This window comes from Trachurus trachurus (assembly GCF_905171665.1).
Source record: "Trachurus trachurus genome assembly, chromosome: 11".
In the NCBI taxonomy this organism is placed as follows: Eukaryota; Metazoa; Chordata; class Actinopteri; order Carangiformes; family Carangidae; genus Trachurus; species Trachurus trachurus.
The window spans coordinates 1,045,259-1,068,601 of NC_139904.1; the positions used below are offsets into that span (position 1 = coordinate 1,045,259).

Sequence of the window (23,343 nt, forward strand, 5' to 3'; positions counted from 1 at the left end):
TACACCTCGTTGTAACATAAACACATAGATTCTGTATCAATGCTGCATATTAAATAAATCATTAAAAAAAATTGTATTTGGTCAGCATGGATTGTTTTTTAATTAATTATATTTTGAATGTGTTGTAGCTATCTGACTGAAGCTTATGTGCTCGTTTTGCCTCACATGTAAAATGTACATTTTACAATGAATGGCTGAAATAATCAATACTGTATTTGTAAATAATAGGCTATCATCCAGATAAATCAGTGTGTTCCTGTCAACTATTTATCAATAATTTGCACTAAAATCAACGCTGCCAATTTGTTGTTGTAGGCCTATATACTTTTGTACATCACATTTTATTTTATTTGCTATTGCTATTTTATTATGTATAGTTTATATTCTTATTCTTTATACTCTTATACTATATGTTGTTATCGTCACTGTGTGTCTGTGTGTTTGTGTAATGCTGCTGCTGCACTAAAATTTCCCAGCTTGGGATCAATAAAGTATATCTATCTATCTATCTATCTATCTATCTATCTATCTATCTATCTATCTATCTATAATACACTCTCAAACAGTTAAATGGCCGTAAAACTGTTCACATCCGTCACCTATGTTTCTGACTTAGCCTATAATTATTATTATTAACAGCAGCATCTCCACAGTTTCTCCAGCCTGGTGGTGTGTTTCTCGTGTTTCTCGTGTTTTTTGGAGCTGAATTCACTTCACGCTCCCTGGTGAGACACCATCATACATGTTTCAGGCGGTTCATCCGGCGGCGTGCTGACGTTTTTCGCAGGAATGTGTGTGATTTGCGGGGTTTGGTGCGGGGAGGGCGCCGGGCAGCCAGGCCGCCTCCCCTTCGGTATAAAACCTCCCAGTCCGGCCCTGCTCTTCCTCTTTCTGTTACCTGGCGAGGGGCAGCAGCTTTGGTGAAAACCCAGAAACACCGGTAAGTTCAGCTTTGATTCATATGCGAGAGCTTAACGAGCCGGGTTCAGGCCTTTTAATCGTTTTCCCCAATCGTATTAACGTGAAGTTTAAGGATTTTTCTTTGTTTTTTTACTTCGAGTTGGGTGTAAAAATTTTCCACAGGAAACTTTGCCTTTTCGGTTATGTAACTTCATGCTAACCTGTGGCTGTGGATTTTTTTTTTTTTTTTTTTTGGAAGGCGTTTGCCATTTAAAGTTAGATTAGCTATCACCTGCCGGTTGCTAATTTGATTAACGTGAATGTCTTCGGTGTGTTTTGTTTAGTTTTAACGAGGTTATGTGAAGTATTTGAACAAAAAAAGACGGTTTTGAGGGGAGGAGAAAATGTAGGGGGGGAAAGGAACAAAGAGGGGGCTGCTGCTGCTGAGAGAAGCACATCCGAGGATGCTGGAATGGCATTTCTCCCTTCTCTATCCCCCCTCCTCCATTAAACAACTGCACGTATTCCCTAGTGACAGGTGTTGGGAGTCTATCGGGACTAGATAGCTGGGGAATAATTGGCAAATCTTTGTAACTTTATACGACGTGGCCCATGGAGGAGGAGGAACACGTGTCTAGGCTGGCCTGTAGCCGAGCTGAGGCCTAGCAGCAGCGGCGGCGGCAGCCAAGCGTTTACCGCCATGGTTCAATCTGTCACGATGGACGCTTCTTTTCCACCACTTTTGGGTTAATTCAAAGTCACAAACTCACAATAACCCCCCTGTTTTCACACGGATGGACTATCGCCTGGTTGATTTAAGCCCCAGCCCCCCGGCCCTGAGCTATCATGGTTCCGTTAGCTTAGCGTTAGCCCCCGGCTAGCTAGCCGCTGACCGTTACAAGCTGATTACGTACGTTAACCGTTGGTGTTTTGAAATTAAAAAAAAAAAATGGAGGACTAACGGACGTATTCATCTTGCTTTTTTTTCGTGGCAGAAACTACAACAATGGGAAAGGAAAAGACCCACATTAACATCGTGGTCATTGGCCATGTCGACTCTGGCAAGTCCACCTCCACCGGTCACTTGATCTACAAGTGCGGTGGCATCGACAAGAGAACCATCGAGAAGTTCGAGAAGGAGGCCGCCGAGGTGAGTAACCGAACATATTTTAATTTTTTTTTGGTGTCTTTTTGTACAACCGTTATAGTCGGATCCAAGATGGCGGCGGCGGCGTCAGCGTGCCTTCTCTCTGAGCTGAGCCCTGTAGCGGCCGTGAGCGCGCACGCTGGGTGGGGCCTAACGCCAGCAGCTCTGACTGAGTGACTGTGCACTTTATTCAGCCCAGGCCTCAGGCTGTCGAAGGCTTCTGAATACTGAACATGTTCTGAATTACTGAAGTTAAAAATTCAATGTTTTAGCTTGGCTATATTGTGTCTTAATGAATATAGGAGTCTAGATTCAGTTTCTAAGCTAAAATAACCTGGTTTCCCATTGGTGTTAACAGTATTAAGTGTCAGCTGTAGTTCATTATATAGTGTATGTTAATAGAAGTTAAAGTGTGGCCCCATATGCCCAGTTTCAACAAGCAAACATACCATTTTAGAGCTCTAGTGTGTCATTTAGCTTAGCTATATTGTGTATTATTGAATATAGGAGTCTGGGTTCAGTTTCTAAGCTAAAATAACCTGGTTTCCCATTGGTGTTAACATTATTGAGTGTCAGCTGTAGTTCATAGTGTATGTAAATAGAAGTTAAAGTGTGGCCCCATATGCCCAGTTTCAACAAGCAAACATACCATTTTCTATCCACATAGATTAGGCATGTCCAAACTACTCCACAAACGGCTGTGTAGCTGCTGGTTTTTGTTCCAACCAACCAAGAGCACAGTTTGACCATCAAGCCTCTGAAGACTGAGAACAGTTGATAAAATGAGTAAAATCTGTTGTGGTGCTGCTTGATTGGTTGACACTAAAACCTGCAGCCATACTGGCCCCTAATGTAATTGTTTGGACATGCCTGACACACATTTGATCTACAGACTGGTTAGTGTGTGTGTATATAGTTCAAAGATGAATGATAACGTGTCTTGTCTGTGTCAGATTCATGACAACAAAAGCTAATTGACCATTTTGTTGTTCCTCAGATGGGCAAGGGCTCCTTCAAGTACGCCTGGGTGCTGGACAAACTGAAGGCCGAGCGTGAGCGTGGTATCACCATCGACATCGCTCTGTGGAAGTTCGAGACCGGCAGGTACTGCGTGACCATCATTGATGCCCCCGGACACAGGGACTTCATCAAGAACATGATCACCGGTACCTCTCAGGTAATTATCAGTTATCGTTAAATGGCAGTGCAGGACCAAAACTGCTGAAAATGATCTTGGTTTGGTGAGTAAAGACTGTGTATTAAATATTTGCCCTTTTTGCTTTAAGGCTGACTGCGCCGTGCTGATCGTTGCTGCCGGTGTCGGTGAGTTCGAGGCCGGTATCTCCAAGAACGGCCAGACCCGTGAGCACGCTCTGCTGGCCTTCACCCTGGGCGTGAAGCAGCTCATCGTTGGCGTCAACAAGATGGACTCCACCGAGCCCCCTTACAGCCAGGCCCGTTTTGAGGAAATCACCAAGGAAGTGAGCACCTACATCAAGAAGATCGGCTACAACCCCGCCGCCGTCGCCTTCGTCCCCATCTCCGGATGGCACGGAGACAACATGCTGGAGACCAGTAGCAAGGTGAGGAAGAGAAAACGAGCCAAAGTGGTGAAATTGATTTAAAAAACGTATTTCTCGGCAACAACTAACTTGTTTGTGTTCCCTCTTGTGCAGATGAGCTGGTTCAAGGGCTGGAAGGTCGAGCGCAAGGAGGGTAACGGCAGCGGAACCACCCTGCTGGAGGCTCTGGATGCCATCCTGCCCCCATCCCGTCCCACCGAGAAGGCCCTCCGTCTGCCCCTCCAGGACGTCTACAAAATCGGCGGTAAGAATAGAGCAACATTTACTCACTAAAGATGTTATGATTTATGAATGAGAACGACTCGGCTATTGAAAATACTAAAATATGGTCGACTTTTTTTCTCTCAGGTATTGGAACTGTACCCGTCGGTCGTGTTGAGACCGGCGTCCTGAAGCCCGGCATGGTCGTCACCTTCGCTCCCCCCAACCTGACCACTGAGGTCAAGTCGGTGGAGATGCACCACGAGTCTCTGCCCGAGGCCGTGCCCGGCGACAACGTCGGCTTCAACGTCAAGAACGTGTCCGTCAAGGAAATCCGTCGTGGATACGTCGCTGGTGACAGCAAGAACGACCCACCCAAGGCTGCCGACAGCTTCAACGCCCAGGTCGGTGTCGGAGAATCTGATGAACAAACTTATTTTAATAGGTTTTGGTTATAAAGTTGCAGGTTTTCTAACTTTTTTTAATAATGTGTCCACCACAGGTCATCATCCTGAACCACCCCGGCCAGATCAACGAGGGTTACGCCCCAGTTCTGGACTGCCACACCGCTCACATCGCCTGCAAGTTCAAGGAGCTGATCGAGAAGATCGACCGTCGTTCCGGCAAGAAGCTGGAGGACCACCCCAAGTTCGTCAAGTCTGGAGATGCTGCCATCGTCAAACTCATTCCACAGAAGCCCATGGTTGTCGAGCCCTTCTCCAGCTACGCTCCCCTTGGTACGTTTTATATCCCATCATGTACACAACAATAACAATGTAGAAATGCCAAGTCATGCTCGCACAATTTAAAGCATTAAAACACGATACTCACTCAGTACATCGCTTCTATCTTCCAGGTCGTTTCGCCGTGCGTGACATGAGGCAGACAGTGGCTGTCGGTGTCATCAAGGCCGTCTCTACCAAGGATATCTCCGGAAAGACAACCAAGGCTGCGGAGAAGGCCCAGAAGAAGAAATGAATGGTCGTGCAGGACATCCAGCAACAAGATGTGTGCCGGCAGCAGCGGGCCACTCCTAACCCCCACCCTGGATCATCATCTTCTCTGAGGCAGAGCTCTCTACTCAAGGACTGGCTTATGCTGATTAAAACCCATCGCAAAAGTTTTCGCAGGAAAAAAGAACTCTGTGGCATTGTCACTTACCTGAATCACATGACGGTGCCTCTTCTCAGTTAAGTTTAAGTTCAAAATGGTTTAGAACTGTATCTTGATGTTAAATGCCACAAAATTTAATTGGAAAGAAAGCTGCTGGTAACTAATAAAAATAAATGTTTGAAAAAATTGAAATTGGCCTGTCTTGTCTTCATCCTGTAGTGGTGCAGTTGGGTGTAGTTTTCCCCATCTCAGAGAGCCTCTGCCCCGTGCTGCAGCTGTTTTTGACCATGCTATCTGTGTCCGGTGATGCACTTGTCAGCCAATCGCCTTGATAGGAGTTATGCAGCCCCAGCCAATGGCACCCCTTAATTTTTAGTCTGACAGCAACAAGAGCATGCACAGCCCTCCCTCTCCTCTGCCTCAGTATAAAAACTCAGGACGGCTCACATTCTGTCCTTTTTTCCCTCCGCTCGAAATCAGGGGACGTCTTTATTTGCTGTGCACAGGTTGGTAAAATCTATTTCTTCGACTCGAGGATAAAAATGCTTATTCATTCAGGAGCTGAGGCAGTTTTTTTTTTCGTTTTTTTTTTAAAGGATAGGGCACTTGGAATCGGCTGATTTTGACATGAGCTAGAAAATGACTGAATGTAGACTCCTAGACCAGATGCTGCTGGGTTATTTTCACCTTTTTTAAATGGTATAATATTTAAGGTAAAAACATGCAAGCTCACCTTTTTGGATTTCTGAGCCAAACTTTGATGTGGAATGTCGTGATATTTTCATCTTTGGTCTCAGGAGGCTGGATTGGTCAAAAAAACCTGCTAATTAGGAACAGTAATTGTGAACTTGACTGTAGGTAAATGAGTTGCCAGATTTTTCCTCTTTCTGCCAGTCATGGTAGTCCGTCCTTTTCTACTCTCGTGAACGCGCAGCAGCCTTTTCCACCCCAGCGCTGTGGCTGGCTGCAATGCAAAGCAAGGTGGTCGGGGCCGGGCGCGCGCACTTGCATCAGTTGGTATTAACAACATGGCGGCTCTGCGCTCGCGGCGCAACATGGAGGAACAACCGGCATCGAGCACATGGTGCATGACTCACCAGGCTGAGGCTTTTTTCCGGGCGGCGTGAACGAGCACAGACAGAAAATGCGTTTCATCAGAGAGAGAGAGAAGGAGAGTTTGTGTTTTCATTTTTTTGTTTTTTGTGTAGCTTCGACTCTCCAGTTCCCGTTAAATCAAATCACAAACGCCACAGAAACGATTATTATATTTGCATATTATATTATGTTCCACGCAGCTACAGTGACATGTAATGCTGCGTTCAGGCAATGTCAGCAGAATGGGAAACACAATCACCATTTTGCTTGGCAGTGTTCATTGTGTTAAAACAGCCTACACTATAGCTGTTGTTCTTACCTTTTGTTGTGTCAGTTTCTACCTCAAAACAGTGCTTTTTTGTTGTAAATATTAGGTTTAGTTTTAACCAGGCTACCGACCGACAGGGGGCTATTTAAGTGAACGCTTTCCCCCGTGATGTCGGTGTGAACGATGCGACATGAACGTGGCACTGAGCCAGTTACTAAACGGTTGATGCACCAAACGACATATTAGCTTAATGATTAATATTATGTGTTGTGTGTCAGCTGGTTTTCGTTTTAAAGGGCATCTTATGTTGAAGCTCAGGCTGTGTATTGATGTATTTAACCCTGAAATGTTCCATTTAAATCCAACCTAACTTCCTTCCTTCACCAACCAGCCGCAGTGTTTATTATTAACTTGATTATCTTGACAACAAACAACTCCCTTTTTCTTTTTTTTAATATGAACGTCATCATGGCAGCCCCTCAGAACCAATAAGATGAATGTAAAAACCTGTTATACCGAGTCTTCTTGAAGCCAATATTATATCTGATTATTACCAATGTTGTTTTAATACAGCCAGTAAATCAAAATGGGAAAGGAAAAGATCCACATCAACATCGTGGTCATTGGCCATGTCGACTCCGGCAAGTCCACCACCACCGGTCACCTGATCTACAAATGCGGAGGAATCGACAAGAGAACCATCGAGAAGTTCGAGAAAGAGGCCGCCGAGGTTTGTGATTAACTACAGACAGACAGTCGGTCATTGTGTTGGGACATGAAGGTGAAAGCTCAGACAGTGACCAGGCTGAAGCGATAGGAAACGGGTGTGGTGGCTGCTGCTGCTGCTGCTGCTGCTGCTGCACTGTGATATTATCTGGTTAAAGCTGCCATCTGCTGTTCAAACATGTGCACTGTCTTCAGCACTACAGCACAAAATATACTTGTTTAAACCCCTTTAAACTGTAAAACATGTGTTAATTGTATCTTAAACTCAAATTTAATCAGGGTTCTTAAAAAGTCTTAAAAGGCATTGAATTCATTAATCTAAAAACAAGGCCTTAATTGGCATTAAAATGTCTTAAATCAATTTGTCCAAAGTCTTAAAAATGTTAACACATGGTAAGTGGTATTTTATGGTTGTAATTAGTCTAAAATCTCAAAATAATTGGTAACATTTCGACATAGAGAAGTTAGTGGCGGCCGTCACCAGCTCCAGAGTCTTTTTTTTTTTTTTTCAGACTTTTTATGCATTTATTTTGAAAGGACAGCTGGAAAGAGACACAATCCAATGTTCATGTAGCAGTCACTTTACCTTGGATCACATAGGAAAGTGGGTAAAATTGTCCCTATAACCCTATGTAATTGATGTGGGGTTTTTCTTTCTTTTTTCTGCATTTGTGTTTATTGTGAAGTCGGTCTTAAATTTAATTTCAAGTGGCTTTAAAAAAAGTCTTAAATTTAACTTGGCTTAAGCTGTAGGAACCCTGTTAATGTCATCATATGCTCATAAAAATAGTCAAAGTCAAATGTATTTGTATAGCACATTTAAAAACAACCATAGCTGACCAAAGTGCTGTACATGCCTGATCAGACAATGCAATTTAAACAGAATTAAAACAGTTCAGACATACTCAAATACATATTCATGCTCCAATTCCATACACAAACTTAATTGAAATGCAATGCCCAATTTCAAGGAGAAGAGGTGCATCTTTAGCAGTGACCTGGGAGCTGCCACTGCAAAGACTCAGTCACCTTTGCTTGAAGGTTTAAGAGGTCACACAGTGTAAATGAGGTGGCGCTGGTCCATTTAAATTCTTAAAAACAAACAATTAAATCTTAAAATAAATCCTAAATCGGACAGGAAGCCAGAACTGGTGGGATGTGATCAGGTTTCCTCTTTCCAGTCATAAAACGAGCACTAGTAGTTGAAGCCGATTGGATGGAGAGATGACGCAGCACCAATCAGCATCCAAAACATCCATATTACATGTGGCCACAACCATTATACCACTGGATATATGATTTCATAAATATATAACAGTATATGAGCTGAAGCAACTAGTCAGTTGATTAGGCAACTATTTTGATGATTGATTAATAAAACTAGTCTAACAGGAAATCAAATCCTATCAGGTTCAGTCTCTCAAACTTCCTGCTTTTCTTTATCACATATCATTATAAACTAAATATTCTTCTAGTATTTGGCCTTATACGGTCAAACTAAACATGACATTTGAAGATTTCATGTTTGCTTCTGTAAAGCTGTGATTGGATCTTCGTGACTGAACAATCAATTGATTAATCAGATATGAAAGTACAGATAATTGTTAACTGTTGTCCCAGATGACATGAAATAGTAGACAAATTATATGCGTACGCTCAACTGAAGCCAATAAGAAGCTTTTAAATGATTTTATACCTCAAGCATTTGAAGAAACTACAAATTAAAACCACCAAGAACAAATGATGTTTTATATATTTTATAATAGTAAAGTGTATTTGTATCGACCCAGATGAGCATACAGCAAACTTAATGTCATGTGATGTCATGTCCACTGCCTCTGTGCTATTTACAGTGAGCATCCAGAGCATTTAGAAACTATACTTAGACGGCAGAGAGGAGAGGGGTTGACACCTGTCACCTGATAGTTCTATACGTTTCAAAGCAACGACACTGATGTGTTTCATTAAACCAGTCCTGTTACATATCAAATAATCAATGATAATAACTTGAAACTTGACTTGATTGATGCATCTCCTGTTTGTTTATTTAACCACACCAGATGGGCAAGGGCTCCTTCAAGTACGCCTGGGTGCTGGACAAGCTGAAGGCCGAGCGTGAGCGTGGTATCACCATCGACATCGCTCTGTGGAAGTTCGAGACCCAGAGGTACTACGTGACCATCATTGATGCCCCCGGACACAGGGACTTCATCAAGAACATGATCACCGGTACCTCTCAGGTAAAGACACATGCTTGAATCTTATTATTATTAGTACAGATTATTGTTAAAGGGATAGTAGCATTTTTTTTTTTAAAGTGGGGTTGTATGATCTCCAAATAGCCCCTAAGTACTTTAATTGCAGTAGAAGACTCTCTGCACTCCTCCCGTTAGCAACGCCAGCCCATAATAGCCCTGCCCAGAGATTTACAACATACAGTGTTGTGAACAGACCCAAAGAACTAACCAACTGCTGATCGGCGGGCGCTAACCCTGGGCGGAGGGATACGTGAGTTGGTTAGGTCCAAATAAAAACTGTGTTTTTCCTGAACTTTGAAGGGCTGGAAAAAATTATATTATAGTGAACAATGGAACTGTGTATTATTTTTCAGGTAAAACCTCTTTTAGGCCGTGAAAATAGGCCGTTTCTTTGGGTCTGTTCACAACAATGTATGTTGTAAATCTCTGGGCAGGGCTATTATGGGCTGGCGTTGCTAACGGGAGGAGTGCAGAGAGTCTTCTACTGCAATTGACCTCTGGCTAAGCCCCGCCCCCTCCACTCACTGGGACAAACAGTCAACATTCGGTGACAGTTGCTATGGCAACAGCTGTCACAGTAGAGACATTTCACAGGAGACAGAAAGATTAAATATCATGTTGAAGTCACCAGAACTTCACTTAGCTTTACTGTTATGGCTGTCGGTTGCCGCGAAACGCCGATAGCGACGGGCTAACTTCTGTTAGCCTGTCTATGGAGTTTTACATTATACGTTAGCATTAAGCTAGCGGACTTTATGCTTAGTTGTGATGCTGGCTAACATCTAAACATCTCTGACAATATGTTGCCTCAAATACGTTGTTGACTTAACTTAGAACAGATGTAGACATCCTTGTTAAGTTTATCCAGGTTTAGTTGGTGTTGTGGTCTACTGCATAACTTTATCCAGAGCAGACACTTCTCTCGGTTGAGATGTGGCTTGGGAAAAGGTAAAAAAAAATCCCCCCCGTGGCCTCTCAGGATACCTAGTGTAGGAGTTTGACCATTTTAAACTTAAAATGTCAAGAAAAAACATATAAAAACGAATGAAAACTGACTAACTGCAATGCATTTCAATGGATGTGGAAGCAGAGAATGTCCGAGTGTATGGGCTAGCTATGCGCACTGTGATTGGCTCATCGTGTTTGGGGGCGTGGCTTAGGTCAATTAAAGTACTTAGGGGCTATTTGTGGATCATACAACCCCACTTTAAAAAAAATGCTACTATCCCATTAAATCTGTGTGTGTGTGTGTGTGTTTAACTGAGTCGTTCCTGTCCAGGCTGACTGCGCCGTGCTGATCGTTGCTGCCGGTGTTGGAGAGTTCGAGGCCGGTATCTCCAAGAACGGGCAGACCCGTGAGCACGCCCTGCTGGCCTACACTCTGGGCGTGAAGCAGCTCATCGTTGGCGTCAACAAGATGGACTCCACCGAGCCCCCGTACAGCCAGAAGCGCTTCGAGGAAATCACCAAGGAAGTGAGCGCCTACATCAAGAAGATCGGCTACAACCCCGCCACCGTCGCCTTCGTCCCCATCTCCGGTTGGCACGGAGACAACATGCTGGAGGCCAGCGACAAGGTGAGACACCGATGACGGGACGACAGAAGTAAAACATCTGGTGCAGCGTAGGGGCGTTGCCAAGGACCTCACGATACGATACGCATCGCGATACTTGAGTCACGATACGATACAATATGATATTGCGATATCCAAATTTTGCGATATATTGCGATATTCTACGTAGTTCACTGAAAAATGTAAAAGGCATTAATATGCATCTTAAAATCCGAGTTGTATGTACATCAGATGATAGTGATAATTCATGGGACAAACTGAGTCAAAACAATGTAATTCAAGTTATCCATGCCATTTTATTGTAACTATCCACCACTTTCCGGAGAATGACGCTGGGTGTTACTGTATTGTTGATAGCATAGACTGGTTGATAGACATCGGCTGTGATGACTTTAATTATAACCATCGTGTCATTTTAATGAGAACAATACAGACGAGGTTTTAGCTTTATGTCACATTTTCACGTCACTATATCACCGTTGCGACTACTCTGATGTTTATGAAGTCTATAAAACGAATTGTTGAACAAACATTTTAGATTAGCTGGGCTAACCGTTAGCTGTTAGCCGTTAGCAATGTCAATAAACAATAACTCAATAAACGGCCCATGAAAAAAATATTTTCTCCAGCGGATATCTGAGTTCCAACATGACTGAGCTAACTGGAGTAGTTTCATGTCGTGTCCCACAACGGGAGGGTTTTAACAGCTGACGTCCTGATGTTAGCTTAGCTGCTGTTAGCTGTCAGCAGCAGCGAAGCTAACAACTACGATAACCATGACTAATTACAAAAACGTGCACACAGAAATAGTAATGTTTGTTCAATAATTCAATAATTCATTTTAGACTTAACAAACATCAGATTTAGTCAAAACGGTTTTGGCAGCCCGGAGCCCCCACATTTGGTACCTACACCGGTGGCTAACGCTACCAGTTAGCCGCTAACGCTACCAGTTAGCCGCTCGCTAGAACTGGTGGCTAACGCTACCAGTTAGCCGCTAATGCTACCAGTTAGCCGCTCGCTAGAACTGGTGGCTAACGCTACCAGTTAGCCGCTCGCTAGAATGCTACTAAAACCGACTTCCGTTGTGGTGTGACGCAATGGATCATGGGAAAATAAAGTGGTGGATACAAGCGCAGGTTACAACAACATATTTGCATGAACAACACACTGTCTGAGGCAGCAGTACAGTGACACCTCGCGGAGCAGAGGTGCGGAAGTTGTACTGGATTAACGTCTGAAACATGATTTATTATTTGAAAAAAATCGATATATCAAAATACCGCGATATATTGCCGTATCGATATGTTTGCCCACCCCTAGTACAGCGACTCCCTCTCACTCGCCTCCTGTGTTCTGTGTTGCTGTGCAGATGGGCTGGTTCAAGGGCTGGAAGATTGAGCGTAAAGAAGGCGGCGCCACTGGCGTCACGCTGCTGGAGGCTCTGGACTCCATCCTGCCCCCCAGCCGCCCCACCGACAAGCCGCTCCGCCTGCCGCTGCAGGACGTCTACAAGATTGGTGGTAAGTAGTGAGACATTCCAGTTCCTATCTTAAAGGATAATTTCCATTTTTTACATTCTGGACCTTATTTCTATCATAAAATCCGATCATCTCCTCCCCCAGATAACTTTGGTGTCATTACAAGTGGTTGTGATGAAATGAGCTCCAGCCGAGAGGCGCGTATATCCGTATAATGGAGTCTACAGGGCAGCAGAATGCAGCCTCTAAATAACACATTATCTGCAGAGAAACTCCTTCATTTCACCAATATTTAGTTGTGATAGGCTAGTGCTATTCCCCTCTGAGTCCGGGGTTAGCTGTTATCAACATCCGGGGTCTGTAGGTTGACCTACTGACCTCTCACCTGGATGATGTCATCTCTGAGCGCCGCACCGCGCGGCTTGTTGCTACGGCTAATGCTACGGTTGGTTTCTGTGTGTTTCTGACTTGTCAGAACAAAATGAGCAGCTGGATGAAGTTCAGCTTCCACAGGCTTCCTCTCCTCAACCTGGACTCACTAAAGCTCCGGCTAGTTGAGATAAAAATGGACCCGAATGCAAAAGCAGAATAATTATTATCAGAATGAGCCGCGCGGCGCTCAGAGATGACATCATCCAGGTCAGAGGGTCAGTATGTCAACCTACAGAAATAAGGTCCAGGTTGTAAAAAATCCTAAATTATCCTTTAACCCTCAATCTCAAAACTGCGCATTACCATGAAGTGCTACTGCTGTCCCGATCGTCAGGATCTTAAGTTGAGGGACAAGTTTAAAGGGACTACGAGGAGCTTCGGAAAGCGAAGTGTTTTCACACTACATTTCCCATGAGCCTTCGCACGCAAAACTTGGAAATGCTGGGCGAGTCGACCACTAAATAATAATAACAAAATAACCATCAAGACAAAACGATATATTTATCGAAAATGGAGCCATTAACAAGTGGTAACGTACATTCATCCACATTAAGAACATTAATTATTAGACTCCTTTATAACCTAAAGCCAACTCAAGCAAAGTCTCTTTATGGTCTGTATCGCCCTCAATATTGAGATTCTCTGACACCACCCTTGGGAGCAAAGGCTACCCAGAATGCAGCATTTTCTTTGTTAATACAGATATACATTTTACGAAAACCATTGAATTATCTTAGTTTAGCCCCATTTTATGGATTTTTTTTACCTCATTGTTGCATAACATTTATTTTTTCATTTATTTATAGCCGGGCAGTGCAGACAAGCCGTGTTGCTATCGTTTAGTTACAAAATGCTCATTTTTCTCTGTGGTAATGTGGTTGTTAAGTTGTTTTATCAAGATAACAGCCAACGACGTAAAATGTTTGAGCTGATAATGTTACAAGACGACCGGGCTGATGTCAGAGTTATCTAACCATAGTTACAGCTGGTGTTTACCTTTCAATAAGCTGTGATATGAGGTGACTTTCAGCAGAATGTGTCCGTGGTTGTGGTATTTATACAGAATATTTGTTTGAATATCAACTTCTTTAATTTATAGGCTACGAAAAAAACTAATAACCGAAGTAATAACTGACAGATCGTCCACAACAATTTCAAAAACATGGACCTGATGGACCTGTCAATGATTGAGCTGCGTTTGTGGCTTATGATTAAACTAAACGTATCTGCATTTAAGGGGCGTCCCATTGCTAAGTCACAAAATTTTGAGGGGATACTAAGATTAAGGCCCTGTCCCATTTCTCCCCCTTAAAACTTCCACTTGGTTTTGAGTTCCCTCAACCGTAAATTTGTTGAGGGAAAGTGGATGAAAATCTTTCCCTATGGAAATGGGACACCACTAGTGTAGTGAACGTAGCGAACGTGATAACATATGTCACATGTTTGCAATTATACCGGAAAAATGCCGGCGGTTCCAGCTGTTGTGTTGCCTGTTGCATTGGCTGTGTTTGTTTATCTCAGTCTAAACAATTTTTGTAACTAGTCATGGTTATCATAGATTAGCTGGGCTAACGGTTAGCTACCTGTTTAACTTTAATAACTCAGTGACTCAATAAACGCTCCATGAACAAATATTTTCTCCAGTGGATATCTGAGTTCCAACATGACTGAGCTAACTGGAGTAGTTTCATGTCGTGTCCCACAACGGGAGGGTTTTAACAGCTGACGTCCTGCTGTTAGCTTAGCTACCGCCGTTAGCTTAGCTACCGCCGTTAGCTTAGCTACCGTTAGCTTAGCTGCTGTTAGCTTAGCTACCGCCGTTAGCTTAGCTACCGTTAGCGGTCCCTGTCAGCTGAGCCACTGATGCTTTCTAGACACTGTGATTCCCCCAAACTGAATAAATACAACACACAGCAACACAAAACACACACACAGAAATAGTAATGTTTCTTCAATCATCTCAGATTTGTCTAAACGGTGATAGGGCGTGAAAAATATGATCTATAGCTAAACTCTCGTTCGTTACTATTGATCTCATTCAAATTACAGCTGGTTTTCTACCAGGAAGTAGAATGTAAACAACAAGGAGATTCGGTCTATAGCCCTTAACACTTGGTTTTGAGGGGATACTCAGATTAAGGGTTTGGTGAGTTTGAGGGTTAAGGAACTGGAATTCACTCATAACGTCCTGAAAAAACCTCTGGTCAACCTTTAAAGGGATAGTTCACCCTAGAATGATATTTCGCTCATTATCTACTCACCCTCATGTTGACTAAGGGCTGGAAGAATTATCAGAGTCCACCGTCCCTTCTCTTAGTTACAGGGGGTCTCGGCGTAGCAGTGAATTTCAATGCAACGGTTGCAAAGGGATACCAGAGCTCTTCGTAAAAAAACACACACAAAAAAACATCCAAATACCTCCATGATGCTCGTATGTAATGTCCGTCTTGTGCTGAAGCCCCAAATTGCGTAATTGTCCCGAAAAAAATTAAATAAGTCTGTATTTTAAGCTTGTTTGTAGCGGAAGCTTCTCGTCTTCTTCTTCTTCTCCTCTTCCTGGTCCGTCCAAATATCGCGTGATTTGCGCCGGCGTCATTGCGGTTACTGCGAATCACGCGATATTTGGACGGACCAAGCACAAGACGGACATTACATACGAGCATCATGGAGGTATTTGGATGTTTTTTTGTGTGTGTTTTTTTACGAAGAGCTCTGGTATCCCTTTGCAACCGTTGCATTGAAATTCACTGCTACGCCGAGACCCCCTGTAACTCAGAGAAGGGACGGTGGACTCTGATAATTCTTCCAGCCCTTAGTCAACATGAGGGTGAGTAGATAATGAGCGAAATATCATTCTAGGGTGAACTATCCCTTTAAACTGAAGTTCTCTCTGGACTCACCTCTCCTCCCGCTCTCCCTCAGGTATCGGCACCGTCCCCGTCGGTCGTGTTGAGACCGGCGTCCTGAAGCCCGGCATGGTCGTCACCTTCGCCCCCCCCAACCTGACCACTGAGGTCAAGTCCGTGGAGATGCACCACGAGTCTCTGCCCGAGGCCGTGCCCGGCGACAACGTCGGCTTCAACGTCAAGAACGTGTCCGTCAAGGAAATCCGTCGTGGAAACGTGGCCGGCGACAGCAAGAACGACCCACCCATGGCCGCCGACAACTTCACCGCTCAGGTGAGGAAATACAGACGAGGAAAGAAGGAGCTTTTCTTTTTTTTTTAAAGGGATAGTTCAACATTTTGTCAAATTGGCCCATTGCCATAATCCCTATTCATAGCAGTTAGATTCATTACCTTTATTTGTCAGTGCAAGCTATTTTTAGAAGCGAGCTGCTCAGAGCTACGCTACGGAGGCTCATTATGGGATTTCTTGGTTTCCCTCATCAAACTCATCAAATACACAATCCAACAACTCCAAAACACTTTCATGGACAAATTGTGACCTGCACATTCACCACGCTATGAGATAATAACGGAACGGGTCAGGTTTTCAGCAAGCAGTCTCTGTATTTACCTCTAAAACAACTCTGTGTGGTAACGTTGTGTTATTATCTCATAGCGTGGTGAATGTGCAGCTCACAACTTGTCCACCAGAGCGTTGTGGAGTGGTTGGATTGTGTATTTGATGAGTTTGATGAGGGAAACCAAGAAATCCCATTAGACTCCGTAGTTTATCAGCTTGCCGCTTGGCTCGGCCGTTCTAAAAGAAAGCTTGCACCGACAATTAAAGGTAACGAACCTACTGATATGACTATAGGGATTATGGCAATGGGCCAATTTGCCAAAATGTTGAACTATCCCTTTAAGTATATTTTTTGGCTTTTCATGCCTTTATTGATAGGACAGTGGAGAGAGACAGGAAATGGGGAGGCAGAGAGAGGTGCATTTTATTGACCTCGATTTATATTTGAGAAAAGTGAAAGTATAGAAAACAGTTGTTTAAGATAGTATGTGGTGTTTTTAATCATAATTTTAAGAGGAAGAATAATTAGTTAAAAAAAATATTTTTAGCATTATTTTTTTTTATCAGGCGACCCCATTTGAATTCTGGGCGACCCCACGTGGGGTCCCGACCCCAAGGTTGAAAAACTCTGCATTGTGGGATCAGTTCTGGTGTTTTTAAATCCTGACCCACAGAGGATTAAACATCAAATATCAACTTCAAAATCAGTTTTTTGTGAGTCCCAAAGATTCATACAAGTTGAATAATAAATAGCTGAATTCCATCTTTATTTGAAGGAAGGAGATTTTTCTCACTTTTACGACCCTGTAGAGCAGTGGTTCTTAACGTGGGGTCAGATTTGAAGGGGGTCCCCGATTCTTTTCTTGAAATTTTACCACTTTACTATTAGTTTTTTTTTCTTCTAATTTTACCACTTTTTCTAGATTTTTTTTTCTAGAAAATTTTTACTTTTTTCTATTTTTTAACATTTTTTACAAGAAATGTTACCACTTTTGAGAAAATGTTTTACTTTTTTCTTTTTTTTTTTTACTTTTTTTTTGAGAATTTTTACCACTTTTTCCTAGAATTGTGTAAATGTTTTTGGAGAAATTGGAGCACTTTTTTCCAGAAATGTCTCTATAATATTTCCAAAAATTCACGCCATTGGCCCTAATTTAAATGTATTAAAAAAAGGAAGGTTCTTAAGTCTCAGAACAAATATTTGTGTTTAGTTTAGTTTCTTCGTTTGATAAGGGACAATGTGCAATTACATTAATAATTTAAAAGAAAAAATGAAAAGATGGTTGCACCAGATTTAGCTCCCAGCTATCACAGCTATCCCAGCTACTACAGATTTCCATCTGTAGTCCCTACACATAACATAAAAGTAATAAAATACACAGAATACTAGCTACTATACAAAGATGAGGCATAAACAGATACAGAATGACAATGGACAACATTTAGACAACAACATGTATGAGGTAGGCAAAGTGCAAAGTGCTCATAGCAGCAAGATGTTGATTGTTATATACTGTATGTGTGGTGGACACATACAGTATCAGTACAGTAGCTGTATGTGTGGTGGACAAAGTGCTCATAGCAGCATGATTATTCACAGTATTGATAATAATAAATAAAGTAATAATAAGTAAAACATGAAAGTGGCAACAGTGGCAGATGTAATACCAACGATGGTAGTTCTCAGTTACAAAAAATAAAAAGTTACCAGCTATGGTGATGTGACAGATCTATGGATATCAGATGAAAACAGAGACAAGAAGAGCTAACGACAAAGAGAAACAGCCTAATGAGTCGGACAGAGAGCCTGACAGCTCCATCTAGTGTTGGCAGCTTTGATGACTAAGGAGCCATTTCTATATGTATCTATCTGTATTTCTGGTGTTTACTTCTAAATTTGGTCCAATGGGGGTCCGTGGTCTAATTTGTGTCAATTTAGTACAAAAGGTTGAGAACCACTGCTCTAGAGGATTTTACTTCTGTTGTTCACTGTGAAGCATCGGCACAAACAGTAACAGAGCTGATCTCAGGCCAGTTGTGATCTGACTGCCTCTGCTACCACATCCAGATGTTGATGAGCAGCTGTTCCCTCCTCCTCCTCCTCCTCCTCCTCAGGTCATCATCCTGAACCACCCCGGCCAGATCTCCCAGGGTTACGCCCCGGTGCTGGACTGCCACACCGCCCACATCGCCTGCAAGTTCAGCGAGCTGAAGGAGAAGATCGACCGTCGCTCCGGTAAGAAGCTGGAGGACAACCCCAAGGCCCTGAAGTCTGGGGACGCCGCCATCATCAACATGGTGCCGGGAAAACCCATGTGTGTGGAGAGCTTCTCCCAGTACCCCCCTCTGGGTGAGTAGCACTGTCTTCACTTCACCCAGGGCCGGCCCAAGCCTCCATGGGGCCCTAAGCTAAATCTTTATTTTGGCCCCCCCTCTATTACTGCCAATAATACTATTTCATTTTTTACTCTGTCATTACGAATCATCACATCCTAGCAGGTTTTTACCCATCTATGGTTTTTATTCTGAAGGCACCAAATTTAACTAAAAGTAGCAGCCCGGGGTTGATTTACATTTAATCTTCAAATTGATGTAGTACTGGGATACTGAATGTCACCTATAGGTCGACTAAAAGTAACAAAATAAACCAACAGACAATGCATTTACTGTAAACACATCATCTGCTTATTAAAATGTTTGGTTTTAAATATACTGCAACAGAAAAGTGCAACAACAATTTGAAATGCAACAATAATCAAAGTTTTTTGTATTTACGCAGTGTTTCTCTAAGGAACGACAAAAGTTACTCACTACAATTTAAAAAAGTGACATGCCTTTTGGGGCCCCCCAATAGGCACAGGGTCCCAAGCAGGTGCTTAGTTCGCTTATGCCTTGGGCCGGCTCTGATTTCACTCTGTTTTGACACAATATTTAAAAATGTATCATATAAATAGCACATTACTTATATATACACAGTATATTTATACTTTGACTTGGTGAAAATATCTCATGTCGGTTGTTACATCACATCCTCATATTAAAGCTCAGACAGGGGGAAACATATTTTGTGTTTCAAAAAGCTTGCAAAAAACTTTAACCAAATACAAAATACTCACTTTTCACATGATTTATTCTGGCTGACATCATGTAAAAACACGGTGACGCGTTTCAGCTACACAGCCTTCACCATACGCTCTCACTGGAGCTAAATCATGTGAAAATTTACTATTTTGTCCTCAAATGTACTAATTTAGACGTGCTACCACTGCAAGTTTTGGTAACACTTTACAATAAGGGTTCCTTAATTAACGTTAGTTAGTACATTATTAAGCATTAATTAACTGTTAACAGATATATTAACAATCATTATTATGTATTACTTAGGATTAGGAAACACATTGATTAATGTAGCCTATTAGTAAGCAGTTAATTAATCTTTAATACTTAAAGTTAGTTAATAAATGATTAAGTAATAATAAAAGTTGAATAATGTTATTAGTTATCATTATGTATGCATTACTCAGCATTAATTAACACATGTTCATGCTTAATAATGTACTAACGTTAATTAAGGGACCCTTATTGTAAAGTGTTACCATCATATTAAGCATTTTGATTTGAATGAGCATTTTTGTTGAAGCACAACCTCTTTTTGTGATCATATTTTGTGTTTCATTAGATTTTAAAGGTTAATAATCAGCCACAGACGATTAATAATAACGACACTGATTCATAAAGGAAACAGTTACAAATCTCTGTAGGATTCGTGGGGTGCGATTCATTGTTAAATACATTTTGTATAATGTATCATTTATGTCCACTATTCAATTGTAAACACTGACACCATCTCTTTATTTTTTTATTGTAATGTGTTAACAACAAATTCCACTTTTACATTTCAAGTTTTTCATGTGTTTCTTTTACTTGTTGACCTGGATGTTGATTTATTTATTTATTTCAAAGGGACAATACACATTAATGAACATTCGTACGTGTGCATGTAAATGCGTCAGAGTTAGCAACTTGCTAATGTGCATCCGTAGTCCCTTGGCAGGTAACACACAAACAGACAGAAATGCACAAGAATTCTACAGTGGTTCACAATCATATACACATTCATACCTATATAGTCTACTTGGCAGCCCATAGGGCCCCATTGTGAACCCGGAAATGTTGAGTACCCCAAAGTTTTATGTTAGAAATAGATAGTATGGGTCCCCAGTATTCAGAAACTGCCGGATGCTAACTTATATATATTGGACAATTAGCATAACATACATCATTAGCATAAATTAGCATAATTGCATATATGGGCAATATTTCAACAACATTGACTTGGCTGATCTGGGCAATATTGGAGTGGTTTTAGGGGTTATTGATGATGCTGAATCCATTTCTGACCAGATTTTAACCGCCAGTGGGCCGATTTTGATGTATTTCAAAATCTGGTCACTTCCGGTTTAGACAGCCATTTTGAATTTTGAAAATGTCAGAAATGGATTCAGCATCATCAATAACCCCTAAAACCACTCCAATATTGCCCAGATCAGCCAAGCAGTTGTTGAAATATTGCCCATAGCAATTATGCTAATGTATGCTAATTGTGTCAATTATGCTAATTGTTCACTATATACAAGTTAGCATCCGGCAGTTTCTGAATGCTGGGGACCCATACTATATATTACTTCAAATACATGAGTTATATGTCCAACCAGCATCCTCTAAAACTTAAGATTTGGCTTAAAATCCATCAAAATCGGCCCACTGCCAATTAAAATCTGGTCCCTTCCGGTTTAGACAGCCATTTTAAATTTTGAAAATGTCAGAAATGGATTCAGCATCATCAATAACCCCTAAAACCACTCCAATATTGCCCAGATCAGCCAAGCAGTTGTTGAAATATTGCCCATATAGGCAATTATGCTAATGTATGCTAATTATGTCAGTTATGCTAATTGCCCAATATATATAAGTTAGCATCCGGCAGTTTCTGAATACTGGGGACCCATACTATCTATTTCTAACATAAAACTTTGGGGTACTCAACATTTCCGGTTACTCATTGTTGGCAAGTAGACTAATACATAAAGTGCATGTGATCTGTAAAGTGCCTGGTATAAAGGGCCAGTTTCTAAAGTGCAAGTGCAAGTTTAAATAGGTAAAGTGCAAGTCTAAATGGATGGATCCAGAATGTGATGGCCCGCACCAAGACATTGGAGACTACAGTAGCAGCAGTTATATTAGTGCCATTCACACTCATACTTACAGAGATAAATTGCAATATAGAAAAATAAGATAATGATTGTTTGAGGTTGTCCTCAAATCCTTATTTTTTTTGTTTTAGACATGAACTTATCCCACATTACTTAGAGTTTCTTGTCCCGTCTCATCCCTCAGGTCGCTTCGCGGTGCGGGACATGCGGCAGACCGTGGCCGTCGGCGTCATCAAGTCGGTGGAGAAGAAGAACCCGTCCGGGGGAAAGGTCACCAAGTCTGCACAGAAGGCCGAGAAGAAGAAATGAATTGCGCTGCGGGACGTGGAACCGACAGTCCCGTCTCAGCAGCAGCAGCAGCGGGCCGACGCCTCCCCCCTCCCCCCCCCCCGCTCCCCGGCACCGCTCTCTCCTCAAGGACTGGCTTATGCTGATTAAAACCCACCGCAAGAGTTTCCGCAGGAAAGGAAGGGAAGGCACGTTGAGCCTCGGAGGGGAAACTGTGATCATGATTAAGTTGAAGCCAAAACAATAAAAATCATAAACATTGCCAAATTAAAAACGTTTCTTTTTGTGTTTTAATGTTTCAACACGTGTTAATTAACTGGAAACAGACACACACACACACACACACACACACACACACACACACAAACACACACACACACACACACTTAGTTATTAGGTCTGATTAGAGGTTTTCAGCCTGACGGTGTGTTTTATTGTTGTTTAACCCTCCTGTTCCCTTCCTCCTTCCTTCCTTCTTTCCTTCCCTTCTCCCTTCCTTCTTCCCACAATCCCTTTTCCTTTCCTTCTTTCCTCCCTTCTTTCCCTTCTTCCTTCCTTCTTCTTCCTTCCTTGAACGAATCTGTTCCCTCCCTCCATCTTTCTTTCATTCCCTTTTCCATTCCTTCTTTCCACAATCCCTTTTCTCTTCCTTCCTTCCTTCCTTCCTTCCTTCCTTCCTTCCTTCCTTCCTTCCTTCCTTCCTTCCTTACTTCTTCCTTCCTTTTTGACCCAACTGACCCAATCTGTTCCCTCCCTCCATCTATCTTTCCTCCCATCTTTCCCTTTGTCCTTCCTTCCTTCCCTCCTTCCATCTTTCCCTTCATCCTTCCTTCCTTCTTTCCTTCCTTTCTCCCTTCCTTCTTTCCACAATCCCTTTTCCCTTCCTTCTTTCCTCCCTTCTTTCCCTTCATCCATCCTTCTTCTTCCTTCCTTGAACGAATCTGTTCCCTCCCTCCATCTTTCTTTCCTTCCCTTTTCCATTCCTTCTTTCCACAATCCTTTTCCCCTTCTTTCCTTCCTTCCTTCCTTACTTCTTCCTTCCTTTTTGACCCAATCTGTTCCCTCCATCTATCTTTCATTCCTTTTTCCCTTCCTTCTTTCCTCCCATCTCTCCCTTCCTTCCTTCCTTCCTTCCTTCCTTCCTTCCTTCCTTCCTTCCTTCCTTCCTTCCTTCCTTCCTTCCTTCCTTCCTTCCTTCCCTTCATCCTTCCTTCCTTCCTTCCTTCCTTCCTTCCTTCCTTCCTTCCTTCCTTCCTTCCCTTCATCCTTCCTTCCTTCCTTCCTTCCTTCCTTCCTTCCTTCCTTCCTTGACCCAGGAGGACAACAGAAAGGGATTTCAGTCTGTAATGTTGTGTATGATGTTTCTGCAGTGACACATGAAATCCTCCTGTGTGGTCGTTCCACATTCTAACAGTGTTGTTCATTTTGTTTTTGTCATTGTGGCCATTAAAGCATTTATGGAGCAGCTACAGAGTCCAAGACAAATTTCCCTGAACAGGACAATAAAGTTTATCGTATTATATCGTATTGTATCATACATGTAGAGTCTGAAACACCAGAAAACACCGGTGAAACTATTAGATGAATAAATCTGACAG

At 42.3% G+C, this 23,343-nt stretch overlaps 2 protein-coding genes across 2 annotated transcripts; both read left to right on the top strand.

The window, feature by feature from the left end:
- Positions 1 to 854: 854 nt before the first annotated feature.
- LOC310993988 (elongation factor 1-alpha) lies at positions 855 to 5,136 on the top strand. The gene is made up of 8 exons (XM_083982485.1): positions 855 to 940; positions 1,896 to 2,050; positions 3,045 to 3,224; positions 3,334 to 3,630; positions 3,724 to 3,874; positions 3,979 to 4,235; positions 4,334 to 4,568; positions 4,688 to 5,136. Exons 2-8 carry the CDS (start codon positions 1,907 to 1,909, stop codon positions 4,807 to 4,809), a joined length of 1,386 nt encoding a protein of 461 aa, XP_083838611.1. The 5' UTR covers positions 855 to 940; positions 1,896 to 1,906; the 3' UTR covers positions 4,810 to 5,136.
- Positions 5,137 to 5,331: 195 nt separating this feature from the next.
- Positions 5,332 to 22,010, top strand: LOC310993987 (elongation factor 1-alpha). Its single transcript, XM_083982484.1, has 8 exons — positions 5,332 to 5,450; positions 6,881 to 7,037; positions 9,094 to 9,273; positions 10,571 to 10,867; positions 12,237 to 12,387; positions 15,700 to 15,956; positions 18,360 to 18,594; positions 21,642 to 22,010. Exons 2-8 carry the CDS (start codon positions 6,894 to 6,896, stop codon positions 21,764 to 21,766), a joined length of 1,389 nt encoding a protein of 462 aa, XP_083838610.1. The 5' UTR covers positions 5,332 to 5,450; positions 6,881 to 6,893; the 3' UTR covers positions 21,767 to 22,010.
- The last annotated feature ends 1,333 nt before the right edge of the window (positions 22,011 to 23,343 follow it).